Source organism: Chenopodium quinoa, unplaced genomic scaffold (assembly GCF_001683475.1).
Source record: "Chenopodium quinoa cultivar QQ74 unplaced genomic scaffold, ASM168347v1, whole genome shotgun sequence".
Lineage (NCBI taxonomy): Eukaryota > Viridiplantae > Streptophyta > Magnoliopsida > Caryophyllales > Amaranthaceae > Chenopodium > Chenopodium quinoa.
Genome location: NW_018744855.1, coordinates 144,079 through 159,837, shown reverse-complemented (window position 1 = coordinate 159,837; position 15,759 = coordinate 144,079). Strand labels below are relative to the sequence as shown.

Here is a 15,759-nt window from a genome sequence, read left to right as displayed (position 1 = left end):
TTTTCTTCCTCTCATGCTTTAGCCTAATAAACGGAAGTACTTGCTAAGTTACTAACGCAATGTAAGCCATTGATATAGGATACTGGACATACATTTCAAAGTCAATTATGGTTGGTAATTGGTTAATATAGTATTGTTGTAAGCTTGATTAAGATAATCAAAGTTATGGTGATGCCTGCGAACAGAAGTTTACAGGCGTTGAGGATATATTTTAGCATCATTTTTAAGTAGCAAATTGCTTAATTCTATATCAATAACAAGATTAGCAGCTTCAACTTGCTGTTGAAAATTAATATCAATATCGACAATATAACACAGTATTATTCTGCACCTCGCTGTACTCCGGAAAGCTAATACACCAACCAACATAACTTATACTAGTACATTTTTTTGAAATATATATTACAGGTACTTTGGTAACAACTCAGCCCATTAGGCCCATATTTTGAGGTTTAGTGGACCAACAAATAACGTTACCATCTACAATAGGCCATATTTTGAGATTTTTGACTTTCACTAAAGCCCATTATGCCACTTTCATGCATTAGTGATTCAGGGACATTAAGTCCAAACAAACAATTTGGGTGTTTGTTTTGATTACTAATACGTAGATGTCATCATACCCCTAAACACTATTTTCTTTTTGTTGAAGGACCAATTTTGATCTTTTAAATTATATTTTAGTTCTTACTATTCTCTTGTCAATTAATCAGTTAGCCTTAGCCTCTCTGTTTCTTTTTAAATACAACAATTTGTCAATTCTTATACTAACTTTGAATTAATTTTTCACTACTATATCAAAATCACAAGCTATTATGTAATATGTTGGATTAGTCACAATTTAGTTTGAAATACCTTATAATACTACCTCTATTTCATATTATTTGTAACAATTTGATATAAAGTGTGAGTAGTTTCATCAAAAATAATATGAAATAAATTAAAGGTAGTAATTATTATTAATACATAATTAGAGATATTGATGGCCAAAGTTATGTCTCGACACAAAGGTTTCAATCAAACTATTGTTGTACTGCATAAAAATTAAAATAAAACAACAAATTGAGTATCACTAATTTCATAATGTGAATGATATTCATTCTAAAATTTTCAAAATTTTGGATTCAAGTTTGGATTTTAGACTTCAATATATCGAGTCTAAACTAATTACATCCTAAGTACTTTTCAATTACTGATTAATATATTAATTTTTGTGTGTGTGTGGATAGATACAGACTTTCTTCCTTCTTTCTTAGCCTAATGTGCGTGTTTGGAATGGAATCATAGAGTTTTTGTTGATTATATTGACGACATAATGATAATGATCGATTCAGGGAGCTAAGCTGTCTGCACTACGTGCTGCTAATGAATTACTTTCAGTTGCTATTAAATTCATAATATAACTTCCTACTTTATTCGACCTTATCAAATATCAATCAATTAAGTTTCCAACTTAAAAATCCATATCTTTCGTTTCTTGAAAGGGATGCTTTATAATTGAAAAATATAAGTCGTGATTGCCACCCTTAAATATTTGCATGAATTTTGAATATAAAAAAAATGTCCACCAATATTAATGCTCAAACATCTAAATGAAGTTATGAAGCTGGCAATTGGAATGGTCGGTATAAGTTGTTTTCGATAAAAATTAGTTCAATTTGTAAGATCTTCCAAGATTCTTTAGCTCAAGTTGTTCAGATCTTTAGCTTTGGACCACTGCTTACCTCCCCTTGTTTTGGAGATAAAGTGATCATCTTTGTCAATTCTAAACAATGACGGACAAGTATACATATCGTGTTTGAATTAAATTCTTATATAGAAGAGAGTGGTTTTAAAAATATCACATACCTAAGATGTCTGGGGCCATACGTATGTAATCCATGCATGTATTTACACATCAGCGATTCTGTCTACTATACACTTTATTTCACGATTCACTATTGGCTGGTTCACTTTATTTGTTTAACCCGTTAATATCAGCCATACATCTGAATCAATAGTTTGCTTTGCCGAATTTATGAAAAAGTCTACAGTACCTATTTAATTTGACTTGAAGCCAAGCCAATAAAAACATTTACACCGCCATTAATTAGCCTCTTTTTCTACTAATTAATAGCTAAAGTTAGTAGCTTATTTGAGCCAGTAGGAACTTATTCTCTTCGGTGTCTTTTCCTGCTAGAGTTGGAAGATACATTACCAAAAAAGACATCTTATTAATTTTTGAATTGAGATTATATATTACTACTGCCATCCAATGGCTGTCTTTTCCTTGTCTTCATCCATTCATTAAAGCAATTCATCATGTTTTCAGGACAACAATTTTATCCCTATCTTTACATTATTGATCAACGTATAGTAGGTAGGGAAAAACTACTGTTGAATTTCACATCTAGTATTTGTTTGCGACTGACATTTTTACAATAATGTTGCTAAGATCGAGTGATGTATGGGCTATCTAAAGTGATTGGGTGTAAGAATACTCATTCATAGCAAAATGTTAGAATATAAATATATAATCATGTCATATTCTTATTTAGTAGGTAAGATAAGTACAATTAATTTGATCATTAAGTAGAGAAGGAGGATCATCAATGAGATTATTTAAAAAGTTTCCGAGTCAAAATCGAAAAATAGGCGCCCAACATCAAAGACAATTTGAACCGACGTTGTCTATTAATTGGGCTCACTAGAGACTAGTCTATGAAGGTTGCCAAAGCTATAATATGTGAAAACAAAGCATCAGCATAATTTGCATTATACTTGTACAACTGCACATACATCATCCCATTTCAGTCGATTAGTTTAGGTTAGCTGGCATAAATCTTAGGTTTAATTTCAATAGCATCTTCCCCACCTGTCTTGTGTTCTCATATGAACATAAAAGGTTTATCAAGTACTTATAGAAAGTAATGTATTTCATTTGACCTCGCTTTTATCCCTCCCTATCATATCACATGATACACATTTTACAACGAAGTACAGTATATAAAACATAAATGTTTTTAAGAAAATTTCTCTTTTCAATCAAAGAAATCAAAAGAGGAACCCACTTTATAAGGCTTCTATTTAATTTAATCCTCCAAATGCTCTTCTAAAACAAATACATATGAATAGAAAATTAGGGATATTATATTTTAGGATGCTCAATGATTGATGGAAATACCAATAGTTCAAGAACATCATAACCTCATGGAAATCTAGTTGAACCTAAAACATCAACCTACCACTACCAAATAAAGTGAGTCAAAGATTCGTCAATATATACTCCCTACCAATATTTTTGGAGATCACTTGAATTTTGTGGAATTATTGATTGTCAATGAGTACTAGCTTAAAGTACCTTACCAATCAATATTACCGTGGAAACACAAACAATAGTAGTAGTAATTTGTAAACAAATAAAGTAATCAAAATTGTGGATCATCTCATACTATAGAGTTGGAATACACCAAAGTATGTATATGTAACATGTTACATTCAATTGCCAACTAGCTAGCTCAACCTAGCTATAACATCTATGGTATTTATGTTTTTTCGCTCAACTAGTATTACTTGCCCACAAAAATTGACCCCATCCTAAGAACAAACAAACCAAAAAATCTAAATAATCAATGACAAGAAACAGATCATCAATCATACAACTTAACAAGCAGTCACCTTAGCCTCCAAAAGAATAATTAGTGAGTTGCCCAGAAGCTGCCTAGCTTTTGTGCCTTGTCCTCCTCCTCGTCCATGGTATCCGCTAGCGCGGTTCCCCTGGTCTCCGGTAAGAATATCGCGAACATTCCACAACCGGCGATCACAATCCCAAACACCCCGTAGGCTATGAACGGATCCTTACGCCCTGCTGCCACCAAAGGCGGGGCGAAAGCCCCTCCAAACACGAGGGCTTGACGTGCCATAGACACGGCCGAGTTGCGAACACAAGTAGGAAATAGCTCGATTGTGAAGATCAACATGAGGTTCAACCCGGAAACAGCACTAAGGAATGAAAGTATCTCAAGAACAGCTTGTAGGATAATCAATTGCTCAAAATATCCTACAACAACAACCAAAATGCTGCACAATCCACTCAATAATGTGAACCCAACTACAGCAATTTTCCTATCTAGTCTATTAATCAAAACAAATGTCAAAAACGACCCTGGCAATTCCGCCAATGCGTTAAGGGTGACACTCACATAGAGATTAAAGGGCAAATTACCAAGGGCTAATGGCATACCATAATAAACCACTCCAATCCCAATACACATCACGGAAACCGTTACTAGACGTCGAAGGGCCCATGCCCTCGACATTAAGACCCTCATCGCGGAGTACACATCAGTGTCATCTCCGCGAGGGGCCTCCTCTTCACCAAAGAAACTCAAAGTGAGTTGGCTTTGGTGTAGGGTCGCGATATTTTTTAGCGCATCCATTGCCTCCTCGCGCCGCCCTCGAATAAGAAGCCAGCGCGGGGATTCCCTAACAAACACAAACACAAGAACACAATACACCAAAGCTGGGATCGATGCCCACATATACATCGCTCTCCATGATTCACCATTAGTCAAAAAGGCAATACCGGGTAAAGATAGAAAACCAAAGGAAAAGCAGACGAAACCAATCACACCAACTTGTCCACGCCACTGCTTACCCACCACTTCGGTGGCTAACACCAATGAACACGTCCCAATAGCCGCCCTTCCAAAACCCGAAACAAATCTCAAAAGCGCGTAAATCCATATATTTTCCGAGAACAATGCTGTAAATATACCTGATAATGACATCGCTAAGCACGAGATCAGCAAAAGATTCTTGCGGCCGAGCCATGAGTCCGCCAACGTCGCCAATACAAGGCCACCAATAAGACAACCGATAAAGAAAGATGAGGCCGGGAGCCCCGTCAGAAAAGAGTTGGCGCATTGCAAGCCATACTCGGATATAATTGTTGCCTTCCTGGGGGCGTCCCACTCCCAAGTGGCGCCCGCAGGAATGGCACAAATATCGGTCCCACACGAGCCCGACGTGCAATGCCACGCGGGCTCAGCATCAGTAAAAATCGAAATAAACGTTTGCTGGGCGTCGAATGCCCAAGCAAACGACACGAGAATACACTGGAAAACTTGTGCACAACCTAAGTTTCCGATGCATTGCTCGATTCGATCATTGACAATTTGATTTTTATTACGGGGTGGGTGACGATAATCATATTGACTAGAATTATGATCATCGCTTTGATTTGAAAGCAAAGGAGAAGAATCCCCCATAATTGTTTTTCTTCTAGTTTATGCTTTTTTGGGGATTTGGAAGAATAATTTGGAGTATATACAAAGTACTCCGTATAAAATAGAGTAGAAGAAATTAATTTATAATTTTCTTGAAAGTTGTGAATTTGTGATGAAAAAGTTAGAGGTATTTAAGGGAATGAAGAAACATTTAAGGACAAAAATCAATTGGGATCGACCGAAGCATGTGAGTTAAAAATCGTGAGTCATAGATAATGACGTGGCGATGAATATGATCCTACGGTGACAGTATAATTCCAGAGATATCCCAGCCAATTATATTTTGACAGCTTGTCATTTCGATTTATTTTATTTAATTTTTTTGGAGTATATGATTTGATTTTGATTAAATGAAATTTTAAAGATTCGCCGTTCTAAAATAATGTTAGTTTTAGTAATGGTAGAACTCTAGGGAGGAGGAGTTCCAAGTTTTGTGGTGTATGTATTAACAATTTTGGAGTTTCCATTTTGTCCTTATAATAAAGGGAGTTATGCAAATTTAGGGAGAGTGATTAGGGGTAGTGGTGATAATTTAACGATATTAGTGGGTTTTTTTTTTTTTTTTTTTTTTTTTTTTTTGTGTGTGATCGATAAATATCAAAAAATACTGATTTTAGCTCAAATTTTGAAAACTTTTAACTAAAACTATATTGGTTGCGCTTATATTTATTAAACACCATCCCCACAAAAAATACCGTTAAACATAGGCAAGTTAAAATTTTGTTTTATTTCTATGCAAGTGTCAAAGTTAGTTCATAAAACTCGACCAAAAAAATAAAAATAAAAAAAAGTTTCATAAAAACACTCAATTTTAAAACATATTAGATGTCTACACATTTAATATTTATATATATATATGAGGAATGAATTCTTCTTGAATTCTTCAATTATTTTCTAGCTATAAATTGCAAATTATGTACCTATTCTATTAATTCAGATCAAAATATGTATCTATTCAATTAATTAATTTTCAAAATATGTATCAAATTATATTTTTTATGAGTTGCACAAATCATTGGCTCAAGCTAAGAAGCTTGATTTTTTTTTTTTTTAATTCTTCATGTACAACAATTAACCTAAACAATGCTTTTTTTGTGTCATTGGCCATACCATGGTCGGGATTAATTATGTAGGGGTCACATAGTCGGTAAATGGTTACTTATTCTTGGGTTACTCAACCGGTTAACGGTTTTTGCCGGGGTTACTTATTTAATTTAGGGGTTACTCAGTCGGTCAATGATTACTTATTCTGGAGTTATTTAGTCAGTTGGCGAGTTTTCTAGTATAAAAATAACTCCTGATCGACCGAGTAACTCTTGAATAATAAGTAACTCTTGATCGAGTAATCCCTAACCGACCGATTAACCCGGAATTAGTAAGTAACTCCGGTCACACGGAACGAGGTGACCAACCACATATAAAAATTTGTGTAGTCCTAATATTAATAAAAAAAAATTAAATAAAATTGTTGAGAAACTAATAAAAATTAGAGCAAATATAGTTATAACTAGAAAAGGCTTCTTTGTCAAAAAAAAAAAAAAAAAAAAAAACTAGAAAAGGCTAAATTAATAAGCTTAGGTTGAGTTTTATCTATTTAAGCTCCAAATTTTCGAGATTCTGCTTGAATTCAAATGTAGTTATAATAAGCCAAATTTCAGCGATCCTTATTTACTCAATTAGCACCTTAAATTTATAATCTTAAAAAATTACGGTGTGGGATATAAAAAACTAGTGCACCTCTTTATCATGTATATTTTCCGAAACCTACATCTAAAATTGACACCTCTTTTAGTGTCATACTATGTCTTGTGCAAATTTAATTGGTGCATGCCTAACACGTACTATTAGTTATAACTTGCAACCATCTGTCTGTATCAACTATATGGCAGAAGTCTACACCCATTTTTATAGCGAGACAAGTAGTACTACCAAAAAACAAAATATACAGCAATTACTAATTATACTTCGTATATTAAAAAGTAGGTACCTAATCTTTTCAAGCAATGTACCTTACGTACTATTAAATATATCATGTGAGTGTGTGACATTAGTCACATAATTTTGAGGGAGATATACTTCATACATGAATAATATCCTTTTTTTTTTATTATTATTATTTTTCATCAAAATAATAATAATAATAATAATAAATAATAATAATAATAATAAAACAAAAAAAACGAATACCCTAAAATCATTAGATAAAATAACTGAAAGTACAGTAAAAATATTAAATTAAATTTATATTAACTCCACTGATTGACGCGTAATTTTGATTTGCATACTCAAACTAATACATAAATACCACTTTATAAATACTAGTTTTGTGCCCTGTGCGATGGCCGATTTGTTTATTAAATTTTAAGATAAATTTTTAATTTTTATATCAAATTTTATTAAATATATCATTGATACAAAATTAGTTATGAATTGATGTAGTTTTGTGACGATTTGCTATCTAGTAGACATGTAATGACTATTAATAATGTTAGTGGAAATGTTCGATTTAATACATTAAAAAAAAGCAAATATAAAATAAATAAAATAAATGTTCAAAGCCCGTTGGGTTGCCCGAACCCAAAACTTTGGACAAGGGTTGAACATTTCTTGACTCGTAACTTGAAGTGATCCAATCCGAGATGACTCATGATCCGATCCTAATTGACATGTCTACATAATAATAAAATTTTATTAGATTGTGAAGTATATAATTTTAACCAATTAGTATATATTATAAAGGTATGTTTTACGCATTGAACTACTTCCTTCGCTCCGATAAAATGTTATGATATAAAAAATAAATTTATATGATAATTTTTTTAAATAATTATCTAATAATTTTTTTGAATAAAATAATAATTCAATTTGTACATCTAAAACATTGGTATTTTATCTAAAATAAAAATCTAAACTAACTTTTTTATCTTATGATGTTTATTTAAATCTATCTATCCAACGTGGCGCGACACTTGGCGAAAAGTTGGAACGCCAAGTGTCGCTGCCTCGTGACCTGGCTAAAAGTTTAGCTTTATATATTAGTTGACATGACTAAAAGTTTAGCTTTATATATTAGTTGACCTGACTAAAACTTTAGCTTTATATATTAGTTATATGATGATATGATTTTTAATGCATATCTAACGTCGTACGGATGTTTGTTAGCAAGATCTAAATTCCTAATAATAATAATAATATCTTAATTAAAAAGTGATGAAGGGAGGTATGATTTGTCCTAAATGCAATGGATCTTAAAAAAGTACAATCTTGTATCATTGTATTTTTAGTGAGTTGTAACGTTAATGTTGTCACATGCGATGTGATGCGCTTTTAGATCGAGTAGCATATAGTGCATATGTCTTTGGTTGAAATTGGGGGTATGGCCTTGTGGAGTATGATTGCGATTTCTGTCCATTTGGGGACCAAATTTCAACGGGGTGATACCTTACCATAATTGAATAAATTAATGTATCACTATAATTAGGGTAGGACAATGATGGAGTATTAAAGAATAATTATTTAATTAATTATGTGTCATTGAGAATTTTCCACTTCATAATGTAATAAATGAGTAATAAAGAGACATAGGTGGGATGGATTTACATTTATTAATATATCGTGAAACTTTGCACCAAAAAAATTATTATGAGAGCGTTTTTCTCATTCAATTGTAAAAAATAAAAAATAAAAAATAAAATAAAATAAAAAAAAAGTTTTAGGATGATTTATCAACTATGGAGTATAATTAGGGTTGATCAGATTCAATCAAATATAAACATGTGTTATTAGGTTGAGTCAATCCTAATTAAATAATTTTTATTCGAATAAATTTAGGTAATAAAAAAATTACGATATACACATGAATGGTAGTTCTTACTTTTATTTAGTTAGTTGTATAACTTGTATCGTTTTTTTTTATGATGCCAAATAAACTATCTGCTCGAAATTTAATTATAATTCTTCCGCAATTGCAATAGATGAAATATGCATGCTTGCCCTACTTTATCTTACATCAATAATTTATCTTAAATTCATTCTGCATGTACAAACTAATGTTATGCTTCAATTCAACTTGAAGTTTAATTTCATTTACATCATTGGTCAACTTATAATAATTAGTTATCATACTAGATCATCTTAATTTGATTTCTCGAACCGAGAGATTCATGAATCGGGATCCTGATGCATATAGATACAAATGGTTCAATGGAAGTAAGAATTTCCAAGAACATTTGGAACATTTCGTTTCTGAGTAGAAGAGCCGTTTTCAAGTAGTGTTCCGTCGATTACGTATTAATCAATATTCGATTGATTGGTCGGAGGTTATTGACAAAAACGATTTGTCTAAGTCACTTCGTTTCTTTTTGTCCAAGTTGCTTCTCTTTTTTTTTAATGCATCGATTATTTATTCTCAACAAACTTCACTTACACAATATTTTACATCATTCAATTCACTTTTCTATAAACTATAACATGCAGGTCAAACTGTTACACTTAAAAAAACGAAAAGTGTAACTAGCTAATAGTTAAATTACCTCATATTATATATACTCCTCCTTATTATCTTACACAATATATTCTGTTAGTGATGGAATTTACTATACCTAAATATAATCTAATACATACGAATATCAATTTGCTTTGTTATCATCAGAATTATACGAATATTTACTCCATAATTCAACGTATTACACATTTTTACGCAACACAAGTCTCACTATAACCAAAAGACACAATCAACTACGTGGAACACCCTCAAAAATAGGTGACAAAAATTAATTTAATTGGCTATGAATATGTAAGAACCTTTTATATTGTCAAACTTATAAACTCATAAAGTGATTAAAAAAATTTGAGAATGTACCTCTCCTGTTGAATTATTTTGAGAATTGGAGACAAAATTCATGTAATTAATTAATTTACTTAGGATATGGTGTTGTAGATTAATTAAACAAGATTATTAAAGCAAATAACAAGATTAATTAACCTTGGTAAAAAGGTTGAAGGTAGGCAGAACACTTCGCGGTTTAGAGAAGTAATAGCAGCTAGCCCGGTTCACCGCCCGATCTGGGTGGTGCTCGCCTGATCGAGCGCGAGAGGAAGTTAAATTCTGACGTTCCAGTTAGCCCGATCGGGCGGCGGCAGGCCCGATCGGGTGCGCGTGCGCCCGATCGGGTGCGCGTGTCAGAGGAGTTTAGAAACTGACGGTTTTCTTGTTAGTTTTGCTTGGTTGTTTGACAGTTACTTTGTGGCTGTTGGTTTCTTTTGCTTTATATATAAATATGTTCAGTGAACATATGTTGGATATATTTCAAGGAAAAGATCCGAAACTTAGTTTTTCTCTTGAAGGTCTTTTGCAAACTCTATATTTATCATCATCATAAATCACATACACTTATCTACATTGAATTGTAATCATCCTACTTGTGATTGCAATTGTTTTTCGTTGTATCTCCTAAGTAAATTTCCGTGAAACCCGGTTGTAGTATAGGGTCGGAATTATACTTTTGGGAAAGTGATCCCGTTCACGCCTCGAAGATTTTACCCGTTTATTTCATTTGCTTTCTTTGTGACCCTTGTTAAACACAAAATCCCCAACCTCTCAAATACATTAATTAAACGACTAAGGTACATGACTATTGTCGTCTGATCATGACATACACAGTACATTAAAAAAAAACTTCAATTTGCTACCCCAGATTTGTTTAGGACTTTTCATGAAACTTTATTGGTGAAGGTACATATTTAGAATAATGGAGAACTACTCATATCAAGTGGGGTATTATTTTATTTTTTTTATTTGCAAAATATGTCCCATGTTAGTTTATGTGGCAATGGAGTAATTAACTGTATCATTACCTAACATGCATGTATGATTGAAAAAAGGTATCCCTAGTTTTTCATATACCCAGCAATTACGCACACAAATTGAATTGAATTGAACTTATTGATCAATTTGTGTTTACACTTGATTGAACTCGATGATTCATACTTCGTATATGTTATAATTATCAGTGGAATAAAGTTATTATTATAAGGGCAAATAATTAAAGAGATCGAACACACCCCTAATAGTTAATAAAAATATGATTTTCTAGAATTAAGCCAGGGATAGATAGATCCTATCCGGATTTTTCAGATTTATAATACGTACTGTGTGCAATGTCACATCATATATAATAACATGTTTTGATGGTGGGTGGGGGTGGGGGTGACAACTTGACAATTATTGATTGCAACTAATTTAATAAACTTTACAACTATTACGCATGGAACACTAGTAGAAAAAAGCTCATTTGCGTCGCCATATTTGCATCACTCATTCTAAAGAACGAAGCAAATGTGTATTTTTACCCTCCTTTAAAGTTATTTGCGTCGCTTGTTATTAAAGAAGCGACGCAAAAAAACAAGTGTATGTTAGCTTTCTATCATTTGCGTCACTCCTATTTATTGAAGCGACGCAAATAATAAACTTATTTGCGTCACGCATTTACTGACAAGCGACGCAAATAAGGCAGTGAATAAATTGCGTCACTCCTTTAATAAATGAGCGACGCAAATAACAAATTTTCAGCATTTCAGATTTTGTTATTTGCGTCGCATTTTTATTATAAAGTGACGCAAATAACTCTGTTGCACTTTAGGTTATCCTTTTTGACCTTAGCTTTTCACGCCTACCTTTCACTAATTCACTAAAAATAAAGAAAAAAACAGAGTTGCAACAAATTCAACATCCAAAATCGACCCTTCAATCCAACAAATTCGCCCAAAAAACACCCACAAATTCGCCCAAAAAACTGCAATTCCCCAGCAAATTCAACATCCAAAATCGCAATCAAGTTCAACACCCATAATCGGCAGCAAATCCGAGCAATTTTGAGCAAAAATTTAGACCAAAAACCCTAATTAATTCGAATCCTTAAACCCCAGAAAAATTGATTATTTTCGACCAAAAATCCCCCATTTTGAGCAAAAAATGTACTCAATTCCATACGAATTCGAACCCTAGAAACCCCAAAAAATTCAATTAAAAATCCTGCTGAAAAAATTCGAGCAATAACTGAAATTTTCGAGTGGAAAAATCGCTGAATTTTCGCCCCCAAAAATCGATTTCGGCTCGACATTATTGAATTTTTTAAATCAAGTTCACCTATGGTAAGATTGCTTCTATTTATGTTCAATCTTTTGATGATAGATAGAATGTAGCATTTAACTTGAACAATGACTTAGTTTAATTTCAAGTTTAGTGTTAGTTCACTAATTAGAAATTATATGGCAGATTTAATTGAATTTTTATAATTTTAGTCATAATAATAATTATAATACACATAATAATAATTAAGAACACAATTACTAGGTCATCTGATAATGGAATACACATAATAATTCTTGGCTAATTGCATTGAAAATTGGAAATGTATGTACTTAAATTGACTGATAAATTGCCCAAGAGAACTTTCTTGGAATAATTATGGATGGGTGTACCCAGAATTCCGCTTTCGCCGTCTTTACATATGGTAGGATAATTTAATTACTATAACTCCGTTACTGCAATTTGAGCATATAGCCTGTTAAACACCCAAACAAGTGAAATAATTTTCAGTTACAAAATTCAATTTACAGAATACTAGAAATAATCATGCATGTAGATGTTGCATGTGATAGTATTGTAGGAAAATTAATCAAAACTTGGTTGTTAATTATGGGTTTAATTATATTAACTGGTGGGTATTTGAAGGGGCGGAGTTTTATATACTACCAAGTATGCCACAAATTTCAGTTTCAGAACTGATGCTTGTGAAAAGTGTGCTATGTTGGGTTGATAAAACAGTGGCTCTAAGCGTGGACAAATGGTTAGCTTTATATTTTCTCCATTACTTTATAAAAGACTAGGAACTATAAAGTGAAAAGAGGAAAAGGCGTTGGGTACGTGATATTGGAGTATCATCATCCATTTTAGTCCATCTAATTATTAGGAATCTTAAAAGATAAGTTGGTTGGATTTAGTCCATTGAATGCTAATGGAGTTATCTTAAAACTAGTTTCCAGTTTCCTTGACTGTTTTTCCAATCAAAGTTTTCTGTTTTGGCTACCTCTCTTAAAACTGGCAAATCTGATACTGATTTGTTAGTGAGTTGGTGCTTGGCAAGGCAGTAGGCAAACTCAGCTTATGTATTACTCCGTATGTGGTTCCTTATTTAACCGCTCTTGTTTGGCATATGATTGGTTTTGAAGAAGGCATTATTAACCCTAGTTTTTGTAGGGACTGTTTTCCGTGAGCCAATCTTGTGTAAGAACATTCCTAGGATTGTTTCTGGTATGATTATTTGCCTTTCAAATCGTTCTTACCGTCATGCTCTTTTAAATCATAACACTGTCACTCATGTCCTTTGGCTTCTTTTGTATTGGCAGACATGCTTTTGGTGATCAATATCGAGCCACTGATACACTCATCCCAGGTCTTGGAAAGCTTAAATTGCTATTCGGTATGAATATTGTGGTCTCTTTAATTGTGTCTGCATTTTATAGTCAATTCTCAGTAGGAAAGCAGCACAGGTAAATCACTGTCTACAGAATATAATATAATCCTTGATAAGTGGATTTTATTATCATGCAGTCCCAGAGGATGGAAACTGGAAAGGATCATGATGTACACGACTTTAAAGGGCCTGGAGTCGCATTGGCAATGTATAACATTGATTCGGTATGTCTTATTGCTCTAGCATTTATTTCACATGGCAGATTAAGTTGGACCTAGCATTTAACACTCGTTTCAGGTCTTCAAGTTTTACACCATGATTGGCTAATAAGCAATGCCGAATAACAACTTTTATGTCACATGGCAGATTAAGTTGAATCAACTATGTTGGTTTAATATATGTAATTTTTTATGGCAGATTCAAGTGAATTCCACAAGTTGCTCGAGGTTCTGGTTGTGGACAAACGATTAAGGCGGTAGTACGCATACGAGATTGTCTTCACTTGTGGTATATATATCTGAACCATTCTTTGCAATATTAACTTATTTGTTCTGGTTGGTATAATGATTGTGAATTGTATGAGATTTTTAATTGTGATATAATTGATTGGAATTGCAATAATACTTGCATCATTGGCTTAGATACCCGTTCAGGGCTTACTCATTAGGAGTAAGTCTTGAATAGTCCTCGGTTTGGGACTGTTCTTGAATTTTTTATCTCATTTAGGTGATAACTACTTGAATTGTTTTGGGTCTAAGAAGATCATGGCTCACTATTTCCCGATTTGGGACTGTTCTTCAAATGTGTAGTGCTTTTCGAAGTTTTAAGGCATTAAGTGGACAATCTAGGGGAAGTAAATTGACATGGCATTTGGGACAGGTTACCTTAATTTCTTACCCTAACTTTTAGTTTCTTAATAATTGAAGTATAGCAATTTAATTCAACTTACAAATATATTAAATGTAGTGTCTTCAACAATTGGTTGGACGTGAGTGTGGCTACTACGTCATGCGTTATATGTACGAAATACTTGAACATCACCATAGCAGTGAAGATCTTATTCAGGTATGAGTTGTCAAATATTTCATTTTTGTTTGATAAATACAATTTGATGTTAGCTACAATCTTTAATTAAAACTTTCCTCTTGTATATTTGTTGTGTTGATAGGATTTTTCAAGAACTAAACCGTACACCGAGGAGGAGATAAATGAGATCCGAGATATTTGGGCAGAGTATTTTATATGTAATGTTTGACTCTTGTTTTGGATTATAGGCTTGAAATGAAGTAATTTGGTGTTGGGATGATGAGTATAAAGTCTATGATATTGAGATGTAAATTATTGGACAGGTTGTTAATATAATGCCGTCATTCCCAATTTTATGGGTAGGCCAAATTACAAAGGAGACTGCCGAAATTTACATTCGCATTATTCAATAATATTGCATTTTAATTTCAATTATATTAGCGTTAGCATATTACTTTATACCTAGGAAAACAGGTACTACAAACATATACAAGGCAATTATTATATTATAATTTTAAAAAAAAAAATTCACCTCATTTGCGTCACTCATTAAACAAACAAGTGACGCAAATACAACAGTTTTGTATTGTCTACTCAGTCATTTGCGTCACTCCTATATAAACAAGTGACGCAAATAACAAAAAATAAGTTAATTGGAAGAGTAATTTGCGTCGCTTGTTTATAAAGGAGCGACGCAAATAACAAAAAAAGTTTATCTGAAGAGTCATTTGCGTCGCTTGTTTATAAAGGAGCGACGCAAATGACTAAAAATAAGTTTATCAGAAAAGTCATTTGCGTCGCTCTTTTATAAAGGAGTGACGCAAATAACAAAAAATAAGTTAATCAGAAAAGTCATTTGCGTCGCTCCTTTATAAAAGAGTGACGCAAATGACAAAAAATAAGTTTATCAGAAAAGTCATTTGTGTCGCTTATTTATAAAGGAGCGACGTAAATGACAAAAAATAAGTTTATCAAAAAAGTCATTTGCG

At 32.7% G+C, this 15,759-nt stretch overlaps 1 protein-coding gene and 1 long non-coding RNA gene across 5 annotated transcripts; one reads left to right on the top strand and one right to left on the bottom strand.

Moving 5' to 3' along the window:
- Nucleotides 1-3,404: 3,404 nt before the first annotated feature.
- LOC110704602 (organic cation/carnitine transporter 3-like) lies at nucleotides 3,405-5,835 on the bottom strand. Its single transcript, XM_021882411.1, has one exon. It carries the CDS (start codon nucleotides 5,247-5,249, stop codon nucleotides 3,678-3,680), a length of 1,572 nt encoding a protein of 523 aa, XP_021738103.1. The 5' UTR covers nucleotides 5,250-5,835; the 3' UTR covers nucleotides 3,405-3,677.
- A 6,520-nt stretch (nucleotides 5,836-12,355) lies between these two features.
- LOC110704601 lies at nucleotides 12,356-15,142 on the top strand. Of its 4 annotated transcripts, none has more exons than XR_002507981.1 (8): nucleotides 12,356-12,419; nucleotides 13,528-13,581; nucleotides 13,677-13,723; nucleotides 13,882-13,968; nucleotides 14,162-14,251; nucleotides 14,554-14,623; nucleotides 14,711-14,809; nucleotides 14,913-15,142. It is a non-coding gene; the product is annotated as an uncharacterized LOC110704601 (long non-coding RNA). The 4 variants fall into 4 exon arrangements; XR_002507980.1 differs by having other exon boundaries at nucleotides 13,677-13,750; nucleotides 13,888-13,968; XR_002507978.1 differs by having other exon boundaries at nucleotides 13,677-13,750.
- Nucleotides 15,143-15,759: the final 617 nt, after the last annotated feature.

Bases quoted from the DNA above. Each gene is read 5' to 3' on its own strand.
- LOC110704602 (XM_021882411.1), bottom strand. From the start codon at position 5,249: ATGGGGGATTCTTCTCCTTTGCTTTCAAATCAAAGCGATGATCATAAT.